The 13,060-nt window shown below is 40.3% G+C and overlaps 1 protein-coding gene across 1 annotated transcript in view; it reads right to left on the bottom strand.

Moving 5' to 3' along the window:
- The window catches only part of RANBP9 (RAN binding protein 9), an 82,084-nt gene extending 69,383 nt beyond the window's left edge, over positions 1-12,701 (bottom strand). The window contains exon 1 of the mRNA XM_090269796.1: positions 12,069-12,701. Within this exon, the coding sequence (XP_090125922.1) occupies positions 12,069-12,630 (562 nt within the window). The 5' untranslated portion in view covers positions 12,631-12,701. The remainder of the gene's footprint in view (positions 1-12,068) is intronic.
- Positions 12,702-13,060: the final 359 nt, after the last annotated feature.

Below are 13,060 nucleotides of genomic sequence, written 5' to 3'. Positions count from 1 at the left end.
CAGATTTACACTGAGCTAAGCAAAATATGAAAATAAAAAATAACAGCACAAATCTGCAGAATGACACCAGTCACTTCTTAAAAATAGACATTTAGTAAGTTATGGTTTTGGAAAAACATATTTTTCAGTAAAAATATGCTAAAATAACTGATTAGCCTGGGAAAAGGTCATGTAAATTAAATGCACTTAAAAATTTTAGACAGTCAAAAATAAACCCAAAGAAAACTGATTAACCCTGGAGTCCTAAATCAACTAGCTTTTATATTTGGTTTTTGTTTTTTTTTGAAAGAAAAGTAACCAAAACTTTTAGGACTAAGGTAATCTCAAGGTATCTTAATAATACAATAAATGATAGTAGTTAACATACATTTAATACTATGTATAAGGGTATTGTCTAAAAGCATTATATTTATATATTTATTAACTTATTTAGCATTCAAAACAACTTAGAAAGTAGGTGTTATTTTTATTTCACAATTGAGGAAACTAGGCAAAAATAAAGAAACCTGCTCAAGGTCATACTGCTGGTTAAGAATTCCAAACCAGGATTTGTGCTGAGATTTAAATTCAAGAAGCCTGATCCAGTGCAGCTCTGAACCCATCAGGAGGATTCAGTTACAATAAGCACTGTGGGATCACTTCACATGTATTCCCATCTCCTATCCTTGCTACTTCTTCGGGAAAAGAGAAAAAATGTTTAGGTTAAACAATCTCTCAAAGTATTAGGTATATAGATTTTTCTCATTCAACATCTGTGAAACAGGTATTATTTAATCTCATTTTTTAAATGGAAAAATTCTTTCAGAGGTTATATAACCTTATCCAAATTAGTAGATTCGTGTTAAATCCATGTATGAGTTAAAACCCCCTACATTTTTCCATTATGCAAAAATAACTAAAAAACTACACAATCATAAATCTTCAAGATTCCATTATATTCATTATGCTCTACTAAGACATTGTAGAAAAATTCTATAAATGTTAAAAGAATGTTTCATTTTAAAATTAAATCTATATTTAAAGACTTAGGAAAAAGTTTAGATCTAAGATTAAGAGGATTTGTACTATTTCTTACATGAGGTTAGTATAATGAGACTGAAGGGCCTATCTCTAAAAATGTTCATCAGCAGGAATTTTATTACCTTAAATTCTGTGGTAACCAAAATACGTCACACTACCAAAGTGTAAACTCAATAATGAGTGTTTTCTACATGGTTCAAGAAGAAAATACATTTATTGCTTCAAAACTCAAAGGCTAGCAAGGTTAGTTCTTTCTATTCAAACAATCTGTTGACTACACATCACTGAAAAAGGAATGAGTCTGAATAAAGCCCACTCCAACCCCCTCCAACATGCTGCCAAGTGCCTTTCTGGAAATATAAATACATCAGCCTTGCTTGTGCCACTATCCCTCAGTACAACTAAAATTCTTTCTAAAAATCCTTCCGTTCAACCTAGGAAAAAGATAAAACTTCCTGAAAACCTTGTTTGATCTCACCCTTCCACAGCATTTTCTACCTCCCTTCTTTCAGCTCCAGCCACATTCACAAGGCCAGGTTTTGTCCCAAGCAATTCCGTCTAATGGGAAAGCTCTCCCCTTCCTTCTCAGCCTGGGTGGGTCCTACTCATCATTCAGATCTCAGCTCAAGCTCCACTTCCTCAATTATTCTCTAGCCTCTGACCTGGTCTAACCTCCTTTTTTTATATGCCATCATAGTAACAAACATCTTCCCCATAGAACATAAACACATTTAACACTCACTTTTTATTATTTTACTGTTTTCAATTTTAATTCTCCAACATTTCTGCATTTTAATTCCTACTGACGTCCACCCTAACCTCAGTCATTCCTTCCTGGAGCCAATCTGCTCTAAAGCTGTCTTTCGCACTGGAAGGTGTTCAGCAGCACCCTAGGCCCCTATGCACTAGAAGCCAATAGTGGGCAATAGCTGACATACTCAAAATATCCAAATCAAGAAAGTTATTGCTGAAAAAGTGTCTTTTATTTTACAGAAAAAAACTAAACTGATTTTTTGGCCAACCCAATACTTTGTTTTGTGGCTCAAACTGATCTAAAACTATTTCAGCTCAGAAATATTAAATTCTCATAAAGTCTGTCCTGCTACAAAACGTATTTCTTGAATACAAATTATCTCATATGCACTTGGTAAATACAGGAATGACGTCAGCATAATAAAGAAGTCGTCTAGTTTATAAGTTTCCCCCAGTACATAATGAATTAAAGAGAAAAGTTTAGAAATATATGAAAGACCCTAAGTCAGTGAAGACTGGGATTTCAAATATTAAGGCATCTGGGAAAATTCAAGTATAGTAACAGATCAAAAAGTGCTAAGATATTTCTTCTTCGGTTATATCTGTATGGGCTCACACATCTCATGAATATTTATTTTATACTTTGGATTATAATTCAGTATTATTGGGTTGGCCAAAAAGTCCACCATGCCCCCGCCCCCCCCCCGTAAGATGGCTCTACTAGTGATTACTTGTCTTTAACTTCATTTGAAACAATTTTGTTAAGATTGTATTGTGACAGCTGTCATATCAGCATGCATTAAAAAAACAAACAAACCAAAACTGGTGAATTTTTTTGCAGCCATTTTAATATTGAAGGCGGTAGAAAATATTCAACATTTTCAGTGTATTATGCTTTATTATTTTAAGAAAGGTAAAAAACACAACTGAAACACAAAAAAGGATTTGTGCAGTGTATGGAGAAGGTGCTATGACTGATCGAACGTTGTGTGTGAAGTTTCTTAATACTACTGACATTTTGGCCAAATAATTCTTTGTTCTGAGGCCGTCTTATGCATTGGAAGATGTTTAGCAGCACCCCTGGCCTCTACACACTATAAGCCAATAGCGGGCGATAGCCGACATACTCAAAATATCCAAGTCAAGAAAGTTACTGTGAAAATAAAAAATGTGTCTTTTATTTTAGAGAAAAAAATTAAACAGCCTTTTTGGCCAACCCAACACTTTTGTTTTGTTGCTCAAACTGTTCCCCCTTAGGCTATTGGAAGTTTTTTCAGTTGGCTCCTCTGCCACTCTGACATACTTCCATTATGTTTTTTGTTTTTATTTGTTTGTTACTTTCTGGCACTACAAGAAGCTAGGATTATTTCCTGCTGCAGTCCTAGAATGAGTTGTTTCTTCCAAGGAGCCCCGGTAAATGGTATTAGAACCCAATCTCTGGGTATTAGTGTGCTAGCTATTATGGAGGTGTTATTACTTTTAATGCCCCTCTTTGACAAGAGCAAGGAAATATATGTTTGTATACTAAACGCCTGTATGTACACATTTCCATATGTAATCATCTGTCGATATTAAACTAAACATGAATTCATAGTGATATCTCCAATGCTAATCCATTATTACATGGATCACTCTAACCTCCTCCCTTTGCTTATCTGTAAAATTCCACTCCAATGGTAAGAAACCTAGCTTCCATCATCTGCCATCCATTAATTTAATTGCTCAGTATAAGTATATAGCAGTATCAAAATTTTTAACTCACATCCTCACGGAATAGGACTTAATCAACAGGAGTTCAGTGCTTATGTAGTTTCTTTTACCTTTAGTTTTACAGACTCCGCTGATTTCCAAAGTTACTTAGGTCAGCACCTTTCCTTGCCCTTTCTCCGAGGCTGTTTCACTCATTTGTAAAAGATTATGTTTTGACATCCTGCACTCTGTCCTGGGATTCCCCCCCACCCCCTTTCTAAATTATTTTTAAATTTGCAAACATTAAGGTTCATGCTATAAAATTCTATGGGTTTGATAAATACAGTGTCATATAGTCACAATTACAGCATTACTCAGAATACTTTCACCAACCAAAAAAATCCTATGTTTTGCTAATCCCACCCTTTCTCCATCGTAACAATTGAATCTAAAACACAAACTAAGAAAACAGAAGAACAGAGACAGAATCATAGATATGGAGAGCATTTTGATGGTTGCCAGATGGGAGAGGGTTGTGGGGGAATGGGCGAAGAGGTGAAGGGATTAAGAAGTATAAATTGGTAGTTACAGAATAGTCATGGGGATGTAAGGTACAGTATAGGAAATAGAATAGCCAACGAACCTACATATGACCCATGGACATGAATAATGGTGTGGGGATTGCCTGAGGGAGTGGGGGGGAGGGGTAGAATTGGGACAACTGTAATAGTATAATCAATAAAATATAATTTTCTTAAAAAATCCATTGTGTCTTTGCATGAATACCTCATTTTTTAAATCACTGAATTATATTCTATCTTATAGATATATCAGTTTATCCATTCACCTACAGAAAGACATTTTGGTTGCTTGTTCCTGGTGATTATGAGAAAACTTGCTATGAACATTCGTGTGCAGGTGTTTGTGTGGGCGTAAGTTTTCAAATCAGTTGAGTAAGTAGTGAGGAGCTCAATCGCTGGGTCCTATGGTAGAACTGGTACATACAGCTTTTTTAGAACCAGCCATCCCATCTTGCATTCCCACCAGCAATGTCTGAGAGCTCCTGTTGCTCTGCATCCTCACCAGCAATTGGCACTGTCGGGTTTTCTTTGGATTTTAGTCATTCTTTCTAATAGCGAAAAGTATGTATTTCCTCTTTGTTAAAAAAGTGAAAGGGGCTAAATCGTGAATCCGATTTTTATGCTTGATTAGAGCTGTCAAGCACTCACATCTCTAAGAAGGAAGTACAAACCCTGGGGGGGCTTAAGGACGCGAAAGATCAGCAGCCTGGGATATTGGGCACAAATGCCAGTAGAAATTTAACTGGGTTTGTACTTTAGTAGGACTGTTATTTTTGTAGTACTCTTGTTACAAAATTCCACAGGTTTTAAGTGGTTTCCCTCAGCCCTATTTTTCCCATAAGCCCTGCTGCTTCTGGAGTGCAATTCTGTGGAAAACATGAGGGTCTTTTTTTCCCCAGCAACACATTTTCGGCATTATATAGAAATGCCTATACCTTCCTCTAGGACACACCATCTTATCATCTATCTCCTCTTTCTAAAGACTTCACTTTTATACCTACTCTTCGACACCCCTGGACCCCCTTCTTGGTTTGTTTTTATCTTCCTTTTTCCTCCTCCAGGATGGGCCTACATCATGATAATTAAAGGCCACCATATATCCTTGATTTCTCTCAGATGCCTCTCCTTTCATCACACCCAACCAGAAAAACCACAGCCTTAGGTCAATACTATAGTCTACCTTCCCCATTCCTGCATTGGGCAATTGGCCTCTGCTGAAGAATGTTCAACAACCTTGCACAGGGCCACTGCTATGAAGTCGGCTGGGCTCTCCCACTGCTATCAACAACACACTCAGAAATCTTTAGTTTGTTTTCCATTCCTTTTCGGTGTCTAGTTCACATTTTCATCATTCAGTTTAAGTTTTAAGTCCTGTACTCGAACTCAGTGAGCAAACTACCTTGCCTACTTTATCATAAAACGGGACTTAAATGGGACTCCAGCATTATATAAGGTCATGTTCTACTCTCCACTCTCCTCTTACAAACTGGTCTGTGTCTGTAACATTCTTTAGCTCTTCCACTCTTACCAGAGTGAATAGTATATACACCTCCTCTCTTCAACACTAACCATCCTATGCTCCTAAACCACTTTCTTCCCTCTAAGCCTTTAGTGTCAGCCTCCCAAGTTGTATTTTCATCCTTTCCCTTTTTACCTTCTTTCTCCTCAATCTATACGGGCAGTGTTGAAAATGTATACTTTTCATAAAATACAGGGTGGGACAAAAGGTTTACAGTCAGGAGTATGCAGAAGTTTATTCTTATATTATTATTTAGTAACTATATGAAAAACTGTAAACCTACTTTTGCTCCCCCGCCCCCCGTTTATGCTCCTGAGCTATGAATCACTGCCACTAATGCACTGGGGTTGGTGGTGAACATAATAAACTTTTAAAATAACCTTTAAAAACAGGTATTGGTAGTATTTATTTTATTTGTTAAAATACATTAAATATTGTTTATATTTATTGGGACTCCAGATCTTGAACTGGCATGATACTCTCATCTTACATGTCACTTCAGTTTTACCCACACAGCCAAATTAAAATGAGACTTACTCAGAAATGACACAATAGTCTCTAACACAGTACTTTCTAAAGGGAATTTTAGAAATAATTTTGGATTATGTGAATTTTCATCTTACATGTTGATATTAGAAGCTTATTTCCAGGTACAATATAACTCTGCTATCAGCCAGCCATTAAAAAAATTTTTTTTAAACCTGCCTTAACCTCCACCAGCCTACAGACCCTGCCTGATCTTTCTCCTCATCTATACTTCTCAAGAGTAATCTATATTCACTATCCTCTCTGCCTTGTCCCTTCTGTTTATTCTGATGTTTGCCCCCATCACTCAATTCTAACTGTTCTCCCTAAGGTCACAATGATCTAATTTCCAAATTCGGTGGAAAATTTTCTGTGCCTATCTCACTACACCTATCTGTTGCACTTGACACTGAAGATTACTTCCTCATTTCCGATACGCCTCCACTCAGCTTCTGTGACACCACACTCTCCTCTGTCCAGGTTCCTCTTAACTATTCCTTTTTGAGATCCATCAGTCTTTTAATGTTGGTGTTGCTCAGGATTCCATCTTTGGCTCACTGCTCTTGACTTCTTGTACTCTCTCATGCACTCCCAGAGTTCCAACTACCACCAAGACGTGACTCCCAAATCAGACATGGCCTAGATCTCTCCCAAGCTCAAGTCAATTGTGGTCCATGCCAATCTTCCCAGGAAAAACTGCCTCACACACTTTCCCTACCAAAAGAAGTGAAGCCCAGACCATTCTAGTGCCAGGAGAATCTTTAATTTGTCATAACTATCCTCACACCCCTACAGCTGATTCAACTACTGTTATTAGCACCTTACAAGAAAGCCACCAATTCATGCGACAGCATATAATGAAAAGTTCTGTCTAAGAATGATGACAATTAGCAAGGCCAATTTGATAACTCTCTCAGGAATTTGAAATAGGAAAGAAAGGATAAGCCAATGAATCAGGAAAAGAGAAGAAAACCAGAAACTAGTGATTGCAGCTGAGTCACTTTAGGAGCAAAATTAACATGGAAAGCCATGAACTCCAGCTGTTGTGATTATCTGGAGCCACCTTAACTCCAGAAGGCTTCTTTGGCCATTCTTCTGGTTTCCATGAAGTCAGAGCACATGGCTAAGACTCCCACTTTTACTTGTCTTCAAATATATTGTACTTCTTACAATCACTATTAGATTTGTGGTTCACTGAAAAAACCAAACACAGAAGGAACCCAAGCAAGAGCTTTTATTTCTTTCTCCATCATTCCATCATATCCTGTCAGTGTTACTTTAAGGTATTACAACTATGCTCTTCTCCACCTCTACCACTGATCAAGTTCAGAGCCATATTTCTTATGTGGTCTTCTGCAACAGCTTCTAAATGAGTTTGCTATTTCCAGTATTGTACCCTTTGAATCAATCTTCCAATTAGTTGTTTAATATGAGAAAAATTAAAATATGAACTAATTTAAAATGCTACAAAATAAGTTTAAGCTCAATAAAATATTATATAAGGCCTCTCACAATCTTTTTCCAGCTGTTCCTTGTCACTTAAATTCCAATAACCCCAAAACTGCTTGTAGATCCAAACATACAATAACTCTCTATGCTTTTTTACTTATAATGCCCAGCCCCTCCTCTTCCCCTATAGACTACTCATCTTTTTAAAGACTGACAACTAGCCTTATCCCCTCTAAAAGCTGTCCCTGACTCACCAACTTCATCCCTTCCAATGGCAGCCTGGGGTAGAGCTTCTCCTGTCTTTGACACTACTCTTTATAACACTTCCTTTACTACGCTTATGCCCTTTTGAGCTCTTTCAATTCACATGCACCTTTGAGTGCCCAGAATCTTGCAAAACATAAATAGTCATTAAAAGGTTGTTGAATAAAGAATAAATGGAGAGCAGAATATCTGCCCTATAGCAACTGCTCAACAAATTAGCATCACTATTGTCTATTTTTCTGCAAGTATGATTATTAGATTCACTTGATTCTTTCAATTATTACCTAGTATTTTTAAAGCCAAATTTCCCAAAATTTTGGCAAAGGGGTCCCTGGGAAAGGCTCAGTGTAGTTTTTAATTCCTTGATTGTGAGGAGCAATTTTACATCACCCCCATAATTCTTATAAGACATTTGTATTAGCAGATAAGCAAATATTTATTGAGATATCTGTTCAACCTTAATAAGTGCAAGAAATCAGATAAGCAATTAAACTGAGGTCTAACAACTTGATATTGAGAAGAAGGGGAAATTAGGCATACCAAAAGTTCTTTGGTTAGTACTGTTAATAATGCTTTAAGTAAAAAGTGCAATCCATTATTTGGTTGCTTCCTACCATTCCCAACTTACATTTATCTTGTTTCTTCTAAGCTGCTCTAAATTATCATAATCAAGGTTTCTGGACTTTTCCATGGCAATAGTGTGCTCCAGGTAATATTTTCTCCAGAGGGAGTACTTTTAATGTCAACTATTCTTCAAAAACTTCTAAATGTAATCATTGAATTTCACCTATTTGAGATACTTAAGTCTCATACAAATTGAAATAGGCAATTTGGTATACTTATTCCCTCACTTATCGTGGGTATTACGTTCTAGATCCCCGCCCCACGATAGGTGAAAATGCACGAAGTAGTAACCTTACGTTTATTTTAGTATTTATATATTTTAAGGCTTTATAAACCCTTCCCACACACTTATAAACCATTCCCAGTCCCTTATTAACCTTTTCTACACTTTTATAAACACTACTTATGTTCTTAAACATATTCTACACTCTTAAACCTACGTAACTTTAACATACGTATACAGTAGTACTGCAAAATCACGCGATATAGTGAAAAATCCACGATAATTAAATATAATATTTTTTTAAATCCCTCGATACAGTGAGGCCGCGATAAGTGAACCACGATACAGAGGGGGACTACTGTAGTGGAAAGAGCACTAAATTTAGAATCAGTGAAAATTAGTTTTCAATCCTGCCTTAATTGTGAATGGCAAAATCTAACCTCTAGGTGCTCCCACTTTCTAGATCTAAAATAAGAATTCCACCATCTTGTCCAAATCTACTAGTATCAAAATGCTTTGTAAAGCATCCAAATAAAGATAACGTCACATGTAAAAATGAAATCTGTAACTGAAACATTTACAGTAATCAAGTTCATGAAAATACTTTAAATTGGAATAAAGTTATCATTATAACTGAGTCTAAACTTGTTACATTTCTACTTATTCAAAGCTAACAGTAATGGTAAAAATAAAAGGAAAGAAACATGCCTGAGTGTTTTGGTATGTTTGCCAAGCAAAGATTTGGTTTAAAAAAAATTTTTTTTTTCAACATATAGAATACACACCCTGCTATTCCTCTGTAATCCAAACAACTTTGTCTATTTGTCTGGTGTTGTTTAACATCAATCCTTTCAAATCATTTAAATGGTTTTTGGAACCAGACACTGCCTCCAAAAACAGTAATTCCAACTTAGAAGAATAACCTCTTAAAAACAGAAAGTGGTCAGAGCAAAAGAAACCAAGATATTTCTACTTCAAAGGTAAGGGAAAATCCTCGTTTTGAAAAATAACTATCATCAATCCTTTAAAATTCTGTAATATGCAAAAATACTTTGTGAACAGGAGTTTTTAATGTTAAAAGTGTCTCAAAATGGTTAGGTAAAAAACAGTGCAGCACAATGATAGGTTAAATAAAATTCACTCTTCTTACTCTGGGACTTCAAAGTTTTATTACCCACTACCTCTGAAACTTCCCCTTTACTCCCTTCCCTTATAACTGGGACAGAGTTGCCAGTACTTTTGGTGTGGTCCACTCAGAAGGCACACAGAAAAACAACAGGAAAAATAAAACACCCAACACATTAAAATAACAAGACAAGAGGAAGAGGCAGTAGAAGGGGGCGGGGTGGGGTGGGGGCACACAGGACTGTGTTTGCAACAAGGGGGAAGGGAGAGACAGAAGGGAGATGGAAGAAAGGGACAGAAAAGTGAAAGGATGACAAACAGCACAATCTGTTCTTCTGTAAATAATAGTTTATGCTTATAAAAGAGAGAAGTTTCCAGAAAGTGAATCTTAGTATTACACAACAGAAACAAAGAGGCCAACAGGAAAAATAATTGAGACAATAATGTCATAAATACTCCAAACGCCAACCAATTTCACACAAGCATGTACTTGTCTCTGATCCAAATCATCAATTTTATGTAAAAGGAGTTAGTAAAATTAACCAAGTCATGTTACAATACTAAATAAACTAATCATGAATCTCAGATATCATGGAAATTCAGAGCTTGAAATTTCCTTCCCAACCATCCAGCTCAACTCCCTCATCTCTCAGAGGAAGAAACGGAGGCCCTGTTTTGTAACATGCCTAAAATCACAAACCACTGCAGAACTCAGGAAAGCTAGGGCTCTTTGTTCAATAATCTTCCATATCTTCCCCCTCTGGTTTTTTTAAGCTAATTATTAACCATCAACCATAAATTTAAAATAAAGTTTTGTCAAGTCTAACAAAAAGCTTTCTGGTGACCAGATCAGAAGTAATCACTTCATAACATAGCACTGTTCACACAAATTAAAACACAGAATTAAATAACAGCCTTCACAGATTATTAACAAAATGTCCTAACTTAAGAAAAAACAAAGGCTCAATATTTTGAAATTTTCAGCCATTTAGATTAAGAAACATTCGAAAAGTTTTTCTCTGGATCCATGGATAAAAAGAAATATTCAACAAGGCCTATTTTTTGGTATATGATTCTCTGCAGTCAAATCATTTCGTAGCTTTGTCGCCATTCTCCTTTCTGATTAAATAGTAACTTATTTGTCAAGGTTCTTCTCAAATTTCAGTCCTGTATACTTTAAGAATTTAACCCCCAGAATTGTTTATACCCTCTATATCCATGTCAATAGGATCTGATTAAGACCCTCCCTTTGTAACCAATCAAAATGAAGTTGCTTTGAATGTAAAGCCTCCAGATTCAGGTTTGGGGCCTAAAATATTGGATTTGTTTCCAGGCAGATATAATGGACTGTTCCCCCCGTCCCCAAATTAACTTAAAGCATGGTTTTAATTTGGCCTACATTTCAAAAATTCTCATAGCAACTTATTATTTTATGTAAAAGGGATCCGTTTAAAGCTTTGTTTTAATATAGTAGACACAGATACGGGAGGAGGGAGACAAGCACAAGCCCAACGTGTTCTTAACTGCAGGTGTAAAACATAAGCCACTTTTATTTAAAACATTAAACAATTTTTAAAATCCGTTTTCAATCAGACTTCATATAGTGCCAACACGTAAATATAAGACGTTTCCAATCAGTAGTCGCAGGTTTCTGCTCCCCGAAGAAAACGCGGACTCCTGAGGTTTCACCCCTCTTACTTCCAGTTGCCTTTAGTAAAAGACATTGATGGCAAACTTGGGCCCCTTGTCCTTTTGTCCCTCTAGACAGTCTCTGGCCTAATTTTGGACAAAATCTTCCACTGATTACTCCTCCTTCTATATATCCCTGCTCTCCCTTAATTAGAAATTATAGCTCGGACTGGTGCCTCTCTTCCCCCCACGTAAGAAGAGAACGCCTGACCCACCGCCACCTGGAGAACAATGTAACCCAATTCCGAGTCCATGGATTCCTCCATCCAAGCCCTAAGATTTAATCTTCAAGGGAAATCAGAAGGCGAGTTGCGTCCTGTCATCCTGGATTCCCTTAAGGTGTTCTACTCCTGGCCTAGGATGACCCGCTCCATTATGCCGAGGAGCAGCACTCACCTTCCTTCTCCAAGCATTGGCCCCTCGCTCGCCCTCGCACCTTTCACCACGACCCCCATCCCACCCTCGGAGAAGCAGCACGAGCAGCGAGTCCCCTCCGAGGGCGCCAGCCCGAGAGGGAGGGAGTCGGGGGCGGGTCGGGAGTCGGCAGCGGCGACAGGACACTCCGGGTCAGTGGCCCCACTCCCACCGCAGGACACACGCCCAGTACCTTTGTAGTGCACCCGCAGGTTGTTCTGAGAGAGGCCGATGTAGCTGAACTTGTCCTTCGGGCTCCAGGACCGAGGCAGCGGCGTCTCCTGCTCGTCCACGGCCGGGTAGAGGCGCTTGAGCCGCCGTTGCAGCTCTTTCTCCTGCTCGTTCAGGGCCGAGTCCCCGTGCGGGAAAGGGGCCGCGGCGCTGCTGCCCGCCAGGGCTGGGGCGACTCCGGCCGAGCTCGGGCCCACAGCTAGACCCGGTGGCGCGGGGGGCGCGCTGGCTGGGGCGGCGACCGAGGCGGGGGGCGGAGGCGGCGGGGGCGGCGGCGGGGCGGCGGTGGCCGGGGGTGGCGGAGGCGGCGGCGGCGGGTGGAGGAGCAGGGCGGCCGCCGCGGCCCCCAAGCCGCCTCCTGCGCCGCCTCCTGGCGAGCTGGCGGGAGAGGAGCCGGCGCTGACGGTCGGGGGCGCCGGCAGGACGACTCCGGAGACCGGGGCCACGGCCGCCGGCGGTGGCGGCGGCAGCTGCTGCTGTTGCTGCTGTGGTGGCGGCGGCGGCGGCGGCGGCTGTCCGGACATCCCGGCCGCGACTCAGCCTGCGGCCGCCTCCACCTCTTCTCTCCTTCCTCCTCTGCTTCCCGGGGGCGCTGTCGCTGCGGCCGCCGGCACCAGGCGCCCAGTCCGCCCGCCCCGGAAGCAGGCGACGGGCCGCGCGCCGAGGGAGAGCGCGACAGTTGGGGGGCGGGGGGAACTCAGGAACCGGGAGTGGGCGGCGGACCCGGGGAGGCCCCGAGAGAACGCTGGCCGGAGCGCGGGCGCAGACCTAGGCGCCGAAAGCAAGAGCGAAGCGGGAGCTCGGGCACTGGGGCGCAGGGGCAGCCGCCGCGACGGCTGCTCTCGCGGCTGTTTCCCTGCGGGCGGGCGGGCCTGGCTGGCGCGAGACGCTGCGCGCGGGCGGCGCTGGGCGAGGGGGCGGGCACGGAGCGCGCGAGCAGCGCGAGGGGCGGGG

This window comes from Furipterus horrens, unplaced genomic scaffold (assembly GCF_987537825.1).
Source record: "Furipterus horrens unplaced genomic scaffold, mFurHor1.1.pri manual_scaffold_3, whole genome shotgun sequence".
Lineage (NCBI taxonomy): Eukaryota > Metazoa > Chordata > Mammalia > Chiroptera > Furipteridae > Furipterus > Furipterus horrens.
The sequence above is the reverse complement of the archived record's forward strand: the minus strand, read 5'-3'. Positions and strand labels throughout refer to the sequence as shown.